This window comes from Vespula vulgaris, chromosome 11 (genome assembly GCF_905475345.1).
Source record: "Vespula vulgaris chromosome 11, iyVesVulg1.1, whole genome shotgun sequence".
NCBI classification, from domain to species: Eukaryota; Metazoa; Arthropoda; class Insecta; order Hymenoptera; family Vespidae; genus Vespula; species Vespula vulgaris.
In genome coordinates, this window is record NC_066596.1 from 3,574,331 (window position 1) to 3,586,649 (window position 12,319).

At 41.7% G+C, this 12,319-nt stretch overlaps 1 protein-coding gene across 4 annotated transcripts in view; it reads left to right on the forward strand.

Annotated features, from left to right (window-relative positions):
- The window catches only part of LOC127067747 (protein dachsous), a 277,837-nt gene that overhangs the window by 244,394 nt on the left and 21,124 nt on the right, over positions 1 to 12,319 (forward strand). For all 4 annotated transcript variants that reach the window (XM_051003050.1, XM_051003052.1, XM_051003053.1 and 1 more), the window contains 4 exons: positions 5,575 to 5,738; positions 5,861 to 6,265; positions 8,094 to 8,502; positions 11,587 to 11,865. In XM_051003050.1, coding sequence (XP_050859007.1) covers positions 5,575 to 5,738; positions 5,861 to 6,265; positions 8,094 to 8,502; positions 11,587 to 11,865 — 1,257 coding nt within the window. The remainder of the gene's footprint in view (positions 1 to 5,574; positions 5,739 to 5,860; positions 6,266 to 8,093; positions 8,503 to 11,586; positions 11,866 to 12,319) is intronic.

Genomic DNA, 12,319 nt, shown 5'->3' on the forward strand with positions numbered 1-12,319 from the left:
GTTGATTGTATTATACCTAATTACTAATCACGATCTTACGCAATTCGACGTTGAACGGAGAAAAACCAATATCGAAAGATACTTGTACATGCAATTAGCTCCTGCATCGTACGTTAATTAACGAACGAGAAAGCAAATTTTTCTCTCGTCCACCACTGTGTAAACTCTGAGAGAGAGTGACTGAGAAAGAGACGGAAAGAGAGAGAGAAAAGAGAGAGAAAGGAATAGAGGAAAGCAAGGAAAGAAAGAAAAAGAGAGTGGGTATCGTTTTCACGTGATCGTGCCTATCTCGATCAGCGCTATAACCGTGCCTACCGGTCCAATTAAAAATCCACGGATTTATGCAAACGTTCGAGGGTTCCTTTCGTCGTCGTCGTAGGACCGAAAACCCGACTTGGGACATTCCACGAGTCCTCCACGCGGGAATAATCGATCGCGCTGGCCGCCGAGCACGCGTGTGTTAAACTGAAGAAAAAGAAAGGAAGAGGATAAGAAAAAAAGTGGGAGAAAAGGAACGGAGGTAGCGAGAGAAAGAGGCCGATCCCCATATTTAGAGCGGTACGGCTCGTAATTCGGCGGGTTACGGCTTCGCAAAATGGACTCCCCCCGTGGCTCTTCCTCTTCCTTTCCCTTCTTTTTATTTGTCTTCTTCTTTTTTCATCGTCGATAGAGTAGCACGATGATGCCGATGAAAATGTTCGTGGTGTTGGTGGTTAAGATGGCCGGGCGACAAAGTATTTACCGTAGGCGATTACGACCTTTTCCTGAACGATCGTAAATGCGCGACTCTCGTCGTTGGGGAGCCAGTGTGATGACGACGCCGCCCCTGAAAGAACGACCGGCCACCGAGTCGACCTCGGTCCATGGGATGGCCCGTTACGAGTTAATTAGCAAAATAAAAGGAGCTCCGACGTCCCCGACTACCATCAAGAGAGAAAAAGAGAAAGAGAGAGAGAGAGAGAGAGAGAGAGAGACGGACAGACAGAAAGTAGAGAAAGAAGGAATGCAAAAGGGAGCACCGCATTCGATACGGATCTTACTGATCCATCATTATTTTTCTCGGTATATTTTACAGATTTTATTGAAACTATTTCGTCCAACGGAATCCACCGCGCTTCTTTATTATTTCTACCTTTTTTCTTGATATTAATTGTCGGACAGGAAACGTTTAAGGTAAATCTTGTGATATTTTCTGCAAGACGATAAATATATTTGAGATATTAAAATTGACGATGGATATCGTACCGAGATGGTCGATTAATGGAACATCTCTGTCAAAAGGATCATTTTAGATAAAGTCGATTTCTTCGAGGATTCACGACTGATCATTCCGGAATAGATAAAGAGACGATTGGGAAGAAAAGAAATAAGGAGAAGAAAAAAGTAGAGAAGTGCTTTATTAAAAGATAAACGTTTCGACCGGTTTATTATTCCGATCGGCGCTTCTGAAACACGAGAAGCGACAATAAAGGATAAGCGCTCGTCGTCGAGTAATGCCAATGGAAGGAACGGCTTAAAGCCCGTGACAAATACGAGCCTGAACGACGACGTACAACGCGCTCTTACGATTTACGATCCCTCCACATTCTTCCTCTCACTCTTTCTTTCATCCTCTTCGTTCTTCCTAGTGCCAAAAGGAACGATCTAATTCGAGGTCTAAACTGCGGTCTTGCAAAAGGAAAGAGCAAAAACCTGGAGAGAAAAGGAAAAAAAAAGGAAAAGAAAAAAGAAACAACGCTAAGATAGATCATTCGTCGTGATCATTCGAATGATTTCAACCAGTTTACCACCGGTCGAATGAACGACGCCTTGATTTCAATATAACCACTCGGTACCAATTAGAAACTTTTTACCAAGATCGACGACGGGATCGAACTCGTAGCTACCGAGTAACCAGGCTACTCTTTCTCTCTTCCTCTCGATCCTTGCAAACTCACTCGACGTGTTTTCCGATCTACGCTCGATGCGGCGAACGTAAGAGTAACAGAACTCATGGGCGCCGAAGGAAGACGAGCTCGATACAAGCTCGATACTTGCTATGGGAAAGAGAAAAATCGATTTCGAGAGATAGAAAAACAAAGAAAGAGATCTCACGGTCCTATCCGAGGAGAGCAGCTTTTCGCGTATGGACTTTTCGGTTTTCTTGTGATCTTCTTATCTTCATTTATCTAACTGGATACTGTTTCACGTTAGATCTTGATTAGACGTTGATCTTGATCAGCCAAAGAAGCAATTGGCATACACAAAAAAGTTACATACAATTATAGGATTGAGTCGTACTATTTTAAATTGCAACGATCTGGCTAAAGGTGCAATCAGAATTTTTAAGGTCGACGCCCATGGTGATCGTCGACGAGAAGGGTGGCCTCTAGTGGACTCACGTGAAGACTATAGAACAAAAATAAATAATCAATAACGTACTACTGCGAGGACCCTTGCGGAGTCTTCCACGTCCCTGTCTTTCTCGACCAGCCTCGTTGAGTAAGAGGGAGAAAGAGAGAAGAGTAGTGCGTCGTACACGTGAGAACGAGGCGAGCAAGGTATCTGAAAGGAGAAGGAGTTATACGTTGAACGAGAAGGAAGAGAAAGAGGGAGAGAGAAGTAGGTACATGGGAGTCAAGGAACTAGAAATGGATTCCGTTTGTGCGATTGAGAAGGAGAGAAAGGGAAGGAAGAGGACGGAGACAAGAAGTAAGAGAGAAAGAGAGAGAAAGAGAGGGAGAGAGAGAGAGAGAGATAAAGATAGAGAAGAGGGGGTTGAATAAAAAAGGTTGGCACGACGTCGGCTGCGAGAGACACGGCTAGGGCTAACGAGAGACTTTGTAAAAGAGGAAGAGGATGAAGATGGTAGTAAATAAGGAAAGAGTACTCCGATCGAAACTGACTATATTCTTAAGTTCCGGCATTATGTTACTAATCGTTGAGGGTAGTTTCTATATTGAACGCATGAGTTTTGAGTATCAACTATTACAAGACTGTAGAAATTAACCGAAAAGATTCTTACATCTAATATTTGTCATTATTGTAATGTGATAATCGTAATTTAATATGTGGATAAATTTCGATATGTGGCCTTTTTTGTTTTTAATTACTTTCATTTCTGTACCGCATGACGAATATCCATGAATAATAGCAAGAGGGTAAGGAAACATTGTTTAGCCAAGTCGTGAAAGGGCGAGAATAAGTAATGAGTACGTTGCAGAGGCTTTCTTTCTCTTGTCGAGCAAGGTGCTAGCAAAAACTCGCTCTCGATTCGCTTCACGAACGCTCATCGGTCTCTCAGAAAGAGAAAGAGAAAGAGAAAGAGAAAGAGAAAGAGAAAGAGAAAGAGAGACCGAGATATTCGGGAGAAAGGATCCAGCGTATTAATCAAATACACGAGCGATTTGTCTTCGTTACACCCACGATGGCACCCTGATGAGAAGAAGGAGACCCTCGGGAGACATGAGGAAAGAGAGAGACAGAAAATCCTCTTTGCCTTCCGATGACCAGGAATCATCATTATTCGTTCGATCAAGCCCTTCTCGCGGATTTCGCGCAAACTCACCAACATCAACGATAAGCTCGATCGCTCGTTAGTCCCAACGGATCGATTCTATGCACTGATGGTGTTGGAAAAACGATTCGTCTTTCGTGGCCATGAACGTGAAAGAGAACCATCGATTTTCTTCGATCTCTTTCGGAATCACGTCTGTCTCGCGTCGAGTGGATAATTAATTGAACTTTGAGCATTACCTACGTAATGGCAAATTGCACTTTACAGTACAGATTAAGTATCCTCTAGATTTTTAAAACGAGAGGTGAATGGTCATGGTATCATCGATCTTACTTTAGAGATACGAAAAGAGTGCGAGAAAATGATATTGAACAAATCTTTCCTATCTTTAAATACGAACTTGAATAACAAGACTCGTGTAAGTCCTTCTAGCCAAAAACTGAACTACTACCGGCTACGTCAGAAATGTTCATCTATACGATAGAAAATCAAAGATCTTTTTACTTGAAATATTTATCGATCCTTTTGTTTTTATTAAATCGACCGAGGATCTAGAATCGTATGGGTCACGTCGTGACACGGGCACACACATTCGTTACACGTATATATATATAGGGCGGAGTCAGAGGGAAAGGGTGGTGACGAGGAAAACAAGTATAAATAGCGGTCAATAAATTATGCCGGTCACGTACGGGAACGAGTAGCATCTTTAAGGACACTGGCTGAACGGCCGATGTCAGTCGATGTCAGTGATGACGGTCGAGCAAGAGGACGAGAAGGGTGACGAAGGGGGAAGCTACTTTGCCGTCGAACGCCATCGGATATCGTGGAAATGGAAGAGATCGTTCCTAGACCGCCCAGCTACGACAAGACTCTTTCATCTCTCTTGCTCTCATGGGCACCGTTCTCCAAGTCCACCTAGTTTTTCGCTCTACTACTCGCACGAGAAAAACCTGGCCGATACGTCGACGTAGATCGAGAACAACGCGGGAGATCCACAGGATTTGTCGAAAGCGTGATCGAGCAAAAGAGAGAGAGAGAGAGAGAGAGAGAGAGAGAGAGAGAAGGAGAGAGAAAGAGAGAGAGAGAGAGAAGGGGAAGACAAGAGCGCGTGCTCTGTGACTTTACAGTAAAGGGAAGATCCCGATTTGGATCAAAATCGTGGAGGATCGATCTATCGATCGCTGCAATTACCCGTACGCGTGCACGGTATGTCTAACTCCAGACCGTATTTGACGAACTGTCGATCACCTACGGAGTATTTATTTCTCTATAGATTTTAAAATCATATTTTAATAAACATATAAATCTGACGTCCCGATGAAGGATTGACGGTATCAGAAAGTTGCTCTTAAGTTAATTTACATAACACTCGGTGCGTTCGAATGATCGAAAAAAGTGGATACCTTTTTTATTCGATCAGTCTTTCTCGAAGAAAAATCATGAAACTAAATTACTTGCGATCACGGACAGAACATTGAAGCAACGTACGAGCTCGTACGTATTTCGATAGAGTCGACTTAACAAACGAGCATGATACTTTGGCTAATTAGCTAAATTAACAGGATACAAAGCGTTCGATCGTTATATCGGTTACAAGGACACGTCGTCGAATTCATTTTCGGTGTTTCTTTTTCCAAAGGCGTTACACATCGAACCCACTTTGCTACCAAAAAGTCTTTTCGTGCATTCACTGGTACGGTCTCTTGTTCGACGAAATCGAAGCCATTAGTCGAGTCTCAGTAAATGAATCGATTTGACATAGCGAACAACCCTCGAACCCTGACGCTACGAATGTATTCTACCTTTTATCTTTAACATTTCGCCGAAATTCTGAGTTTGAAAACGTTTAAGACTCTGTATTCCTTTTATTTACCCCTCATTTAAGATGATCCTTCTTGGAAAGTGGTCTTGTTCAAAACGAATGAATATATCGGCTACATGAGAAATTAAAGATAATCGAAACCACGAAACTTTCTACTGAGGTAATCAAGCAATGGGATATAACTTAGTGCTTTAAGTTATATCCATCAAATTAATTTTATATAATATTAACGTTCACATTATTATATTTGCAGGTGAACGACCAAGTCGATTTTATTTAGCGACAGACGAACCTGATCTATCCATGGATCCCAACACGGGGATGCTAAGGATTCGATTACCTCTTGATCGAGAAACTCGAGACAAATATATTTTAAGCGTCGAAGCGAGAAACGGTGCTTCAACTGGATATTGTCAAGTGAGTCATTCTTTTCTTTTGGTAATAGGATATCCTTCTAATCCGTTTGAGTGAAATTATCTTTCGTAGTTAGATATTTTCCATTCGTTGTTTTAACGTCAAATATTTTCTTTGTCTATTAGGTGGAAGTATTGGTGGAAGACGTGAACGACAATGCACCCTTCTTTCGAAGCGTAAGCTTGCGAATATCGGTACCAGAATCTCATCCCCTTCATACAGCCCTCTTCGTAGCTCATGCAACTGATCGAGACTCGACGCCATCGTTACCAATCCGTTACGTACTTGTACAAAACAGCAACGATCTCTTCGGTATAGACGGACGAACCGGCGAGCTTTATTTAGCAAGGCGATTAGATTACGAGACTCAACAGAGGCATGGTCTCCTGATAAGAGCTCTAGATGGTGCAGGACTCTCCGCGAATCTCAGTTTGAGCGTGGAGGTTCAGGATGTGAATGACAACCCCCCAGTGTTCGAGAGGAACGAGTATCACGTGGAGGTTCCCGAAGGCGCCAGGCTCGATTCCCAAGTGAGAAAAATCTTCATTACACGCCCGTCACACGCCCATTTATTTGTCCAGTTGAATCCGTTTCTTTTTCCACGATGTATGGGTGTCCGTATTAAATCGTCATAGGTGTATGTATAGGTGTATGTATTTGCGAAGAGAGTTAAAAAGATCGGTGAGAAATCGCAGGAAGATTTTGAATCTTAACGAAGTTAATAACCTCTTAACGTCGGAGTCTCCTTAACTTCATTCTTCTCTTCATTTGGTTTCTTAAAGTCTTCTTCACCGAGTATGTAATTTCATTCGGTGCGAGTTATGTGTTTTATAGATAATCGTCGGACGTCTTCGTATTACGCTTCTGAATTAATTCTTTAGAGAAAGAGGGAGATAGTAAGTCAAACTACTAGGAAAGGATTAGCTAAGTCGAGTCTCACTCAAGAGGGATTAGCTTCGATTAACCAAGAGCTTAGCTATTGCGTGGAAAGAAATTTTATTTTGAGATTAATAGGAAATAGCTTGATCATCTGATAGAAACGTGAGGCAACATAGATGTCAGTTCATAGGATTGATAGGTAACAGAGCTAAAGTTAAATACGTACATGATTTTCCGCGCTTGTCCCGGTCAAATAAATAATTTTATAAAAAATTGAAAAATTCTGTCTTTCGCTTGATATGCAATACGTGAACTCGTATGGAAAGATGATAAGAATGATCATCAAACCATGGTATTCTCTATTTCTCTTTCGATGATCGTCATCGAAGAAGATCTTTCTACAGGACGGATAGCCTACGGATTTCTCTCGCGATGTTAGCAGCGAACAAACGTAATCCCGAATACGAGGATCCTGATGACGAATGACCCTGAGATCTTCACCGAGAGATATGCCCGTTAAATGACGTCACATTTTTAATACAACGCGCACGAGGGAGCGATAGAAACGGCCTCTCTTCCTCTCTCTCTTTCTCTCTCTACCTCTTGAACCTTTTCCTTCTTCCTCATTTCGGTACTCGATCTTTCGTTTTATCTTTCTCCGGTGTACACGTATATATCGGTAGTATCTATCGGCGAAACAGATCTGTGAGCTGTCGGTGCTATCTGGACAATATCTTAGCTGGCAGTGCTAAAGAAAGAAAGAGAGAAAGAGAAAGAAAGAGTACGTAGCAAGAGTAACTTGGCTGCAGTGAGCGTAACCTTTCACCCGGTGCGAACTAATAACGTACAGTTAGACACATTGCAGGCTGCTCCCACGTCAGGTTTTCTTCTAATGGTACCTCGTCTCCACCTTTAGTTTCATCTCGGAAATCTACCAGATTCGCTTCTTCCTCTAATAGACATACTCATTATTCCATTTTTTTATTTTTTCATAATTTATGATTAATTTTCCGGTATCGAGTTATTACGTGTCTTAAAATGTACTTGTATTCATATTCGATATTTTGAGTTTCATTGACCTTCTTAACGCACGATACTCCCTCACTGGAAAAGATCAACCGGTTCGAATGTGTTTAGGGTTCGCGGGGTCCTGGAGGAAGTGTAATTAATACGGAACGACCGGATTGACGAGAATCTTCTCTCTCTCTCTCTCTCTCTCTCTCTCTGTCTCTCTTCCCCTTATTCCATTCGATACTTTTTCTTTCTTCGTATAAGGCTGCTCGTGCTATGAGAAACATTTGAGTAACACGTTTGAACCTTCGTTTGATCCTTTATAACATCCGTTTAAATCCGACTTAACGTTATAAATTTTCTTTTTATAATCAATCTCAAGCGTCGATAAGAAAATTCGATGATTTTAATTCGATGACTTCTAACGAATAAATCTTTATACAATGATGTGAATTCTATTCCCAATAGATTCTTCAAGTAACTGCAGTGGATCTTGACACAGGAAACAACGCGAGATTGAGTTATCGTCTCCAGGGTTCCACGGCGTTTCGCATTAGTCCAAACACCGGATGGATTTACCTGGCGCAAGTGCTCGATCGTGAAAGCGTCGATCGGTACGCGTTAACAGTATTGGCAACGGACAACGGTTCACCGGCGGCTACAGCAAGTGCCTCTGTTCTCGTATCCGTTCTCGATGACAATGATAACGAGCCACGTTTTGAAAAAGATTTTTACGCATTCGAATTATTGGAAAATCTACCGTCCGACACCATCGTTGGTTCTGTCAGTGCAACCGATTCTGATCTTGGCAAAAATGCATTACTTAGATACGCCATCGTCCAGGTTAACAGTAGCTTCTCTGTGGATCCTGATACAGGTAAGAAGAAATATATTCTTTATTCCCTTTTAAAATCAAAAATGGAAAAAGGATCCTTGCTACATATGTGATTCATACCTCCATCACTAATCTCTAGTCCGATTACACGGTTTAAATTTTCTATCATTGGGATCGTGCGAATAGAATACGTACACGTCACCTCGCTTTCGAAAATTTATTGCTAATTGGATACTCTTAAGCGAACCATTACCCCACAGCCAGCAACCTATAGCTTAAAGATTCTTAAAGATCTTGAAAGGAGAATATAAGAAGGTATCGTTGACGAAGAAATAAAGTATCCCAGAAATAATTTTGCGGAAGTAATCTCATCGAAATGATTCTTCACGTTCAGGTCAATGATCCGATTCTCTTATCTTTTTTTATCATTATAAACTCTTTAGTATCTATTTCTATTCCATCTTCTTAATGGACATTTTATATTGCCTCATCTATCGTTAAAATGCCGCAAAAAGTGCTGGGATCGTAAACTCGAGAATCTATAAATTTTCGAAGGCTCTCAAAACCACAAATGATCGCAAAAAAGTGTTAATATTTCGACGTAAAAATAAAATGTAATCGTTTCGTAACTTTGTATCTAACGATGTAAAAAGACCACGTTGATTATTTTAAATTATAGTTTGCGAAAGTGTCGAGTAAGTTCGACGATAAATGACGAGCAAAATCTTTTCATCGGCTTTCCTCGACAAAAAAGAAATTTCAGCAAAGAAAGTATCTTGAAAGCTTTCTTCGATCTCTTCTTTACACTTGATATTGTCTGGCCCTATCAATGGATAATTACGGAACAAATTTAGCGAGACGATTCGATTTTATTTCTCCGTGTTAATTGCAACGACAGAATGTCTTGGTTGGAGGTGGGGATCGTGTCATTAACAAGGTGGTGTACTCCATTGCGAAGTGCAACGCGAAACGCATCCTTTCGTGTAACTGTGAGCGTTCTCGAAACGACACGTAATAAGATGCAGTGAGTGAGATAGCATGTGCTCGCGACCGCGTACGTGACGCTTTTTGCCCTTTGCATTCGTGTATCCTCTGGGTCATGGGTATCAGAGTATAATCTCGTAAGAGGTGGTGCTTTTGCCTCATCGGCGTGTAACGAATCATCGGAAACTGGCCCAAGAATTGCTTGCGTGTAAGTGTATACCTTTCTGTATATACGTGTGCGTGCGAGTCCATCCTTCTTTCTCTCTTTCTCTCTTTCTCGTTATATACCTTTGATTGGCATGCGATGTAAGGGTATTTGTGTATATTCTTAGTACGCGGCGAGACCAGACCCTGGCATTCTTCGCGAAAAGAGAAAGAGAAAGAGAGAAGTGGGGGGTCTCGTCGGACTGCCTGTTTGCGCTCGATGGAAAAAGTTAAAATAAAGAGGAGGATCCTACACTTGCCGGAAGGATCGGTCCGCTCCTCCACGGGTATTTATATGTTAATCCTTCGACAAAAGATGCTCCTGCGTCGTTCTTACGACTTGAAATACGAAATTAAGACGACGTGAAAATAAGACGAGAAATTCTTTTGCTTTATCCAACTTTACGATCATGCAAATAGTTTGCAATTGCACCGCGATAGATTCTATTTCATAAAAAATACGAAATAACTTTTACGAACGAGTTTCCTCCTCTGGTTTAAGTACTTTACGCTCTTAACAAAATCCTTCAAAGTCCAACAAACGAGAATGGATTCAGGTCGGTGAGCGAAACGAATATTCCCAAATATTGGAAGGATCGTATGCCGTGGACGTAAACGAGATGGGAAGGGAGGGAAAAGCGAAAAGGTTGGGTCCCACGGCTAACACGAGAAACGCATTAGCACGCGTCCTACGATATACTTCTTATTGTTCCGCGATGGTATCCCTCGATGCCGGCGCGTTTGCATGTTTCTCGTCGATCGTTTGTCTTGTCGACGAGGTGGAGGACTACGAACGAACGACGTCGACGACGTTTCTGCCGGGTGTGCGCGAAGGGTGAAGAGAAAGAGAGAGGAAGAGAGAAGGGAACAGGGACCTAGCTACGTCGAGAATTCGTCGAGGCACGCGAGGATCTTTTCTCCTTCTCTTTCACTCTCTCCTTCTCTGCACGAATTATTATCCCGATCCTTTCTCAGATCCTGGAATAGTTTTGCCGGCAGACTAGGCGCTTCCTTAATTACCCATTAATACGCAGACCGGTCGAATGGACCGGACAGCCCGCACTCTCTTTCTCTCTCTCTCTCTCTTTCTCTCTCTTACTGTCTGCAACTTTTTTCCACTTTTTTCATCTTTCTTCTTCAGCTTTCGTAATTACAAGGATGCTCGTTACGGGCGATCCTACGTACGTCCTTGAAACGGTTATTATATACGCGAGAAAAGTCACTTACATATAGGAAGAAAGAGAGAAAGAGATAGAATATCCGAGACCATTGCAAGAGTGACGATTATCCAATTAACCATACCTGGCAAAGAAAATTGATAAAGTCTTTCTTTCTCTCATGTTTGTCGCGCATACTCCATTTTATTGCCACTATCTCTTTTTATTCGTTTTGAAGGTAATGCTGGAATTTGAGGCTGAGAATCGCGTTAGTCTTATCGAAGGAAACGGAGACGTTTTATGCGAAGAGTTTAAAGTCGATGATGATGTCGGACATCCCTCAAGATTACTATTACTCCGTAATCGATTTCATCACAGTTTACTATGAAAATGGAAGTTGCATTAGAACTTATCTATCTCATTAGACTCGATATAGAATATATTTAATAATGACAGAAAAATTCTAACTTATTTTAATTCACATCCGCTTGAAAATTACCTCGGAAAGTGGTATATAAAATTATTCGAGCTTAGAGCATAAGACGTTTCTTTAGACGAGCATGACTATTCTTTTGAATTCGAGACTAACGAACGAACTCCTTTTTGTAAATGCTCCTAAATATTCAACGTCATTCGAATACTCGTTCCTTCGGAAGAAAGAAACGAAAAAGACAAGAAATTGCTAACGGATTATTAAACAGTCCGTTATACCGAAGGAATAAACGATTTCTTGGATATCAATTATTATTATTTATCTGTTCACTTTTGTAACGATTTTCAGGCGAGATCACGACGCGTGAGCCTCTTGATCGCGAGAAGAAAGGATCGCACGAGTTAGTACTCGAGGCAAGAGATCAGGGGACACCCTCGAGGGCAGCTAGAGTGTCCTTGAAAGTGACCGTGCTCGACGTTAACGATAATTCGCCGGAGATCGTCGATCCTCAGGGTGATGTCGTCAGCGTGAGAGAAGAGCAGCCACCTGGAACCGAAGTGGCTAGAGTTAGGGCCTTGGATACTGATCTCGGTGAAAATGCGTCCGTAACTTACAGTATTCTGAAAGGTGAGTATATTTCTCTCCTCGTCAAAAATATTTTATTCTCCGTCTCTTTCATTCTCTCTCTCTCTCTCTCTCTCTTTCTCCATGTATCTATGATCCTGAACTTCGCTTTCGTTTCATTCGCGATATTCGATCATTGTCCAATTACGATTATCTCGGAACGAGCTGAAAGCTTTGCAGTCGCTAATTACGAGAAACGAGAGTGAAAGGTAATAATAATGTCTCGTAGTTTACTGGCTACGAAGCTGTTACTTGGTTCTTTATTATCGACCAAAGGGTTGGACTTCTTAACGCTTTAATAGCCAAAGCGCAATTACCGAAACGATTATGCACGGCTTTAATGGCAAAGTTAAGTGTTTTTGTCTTACAACATCCAGCAGCAATATAGTATCGATTAGAGAACGTCGCCGCAAGACATTCGTAATAACGACGATCGGAAATGAATTTTCTTCCAACA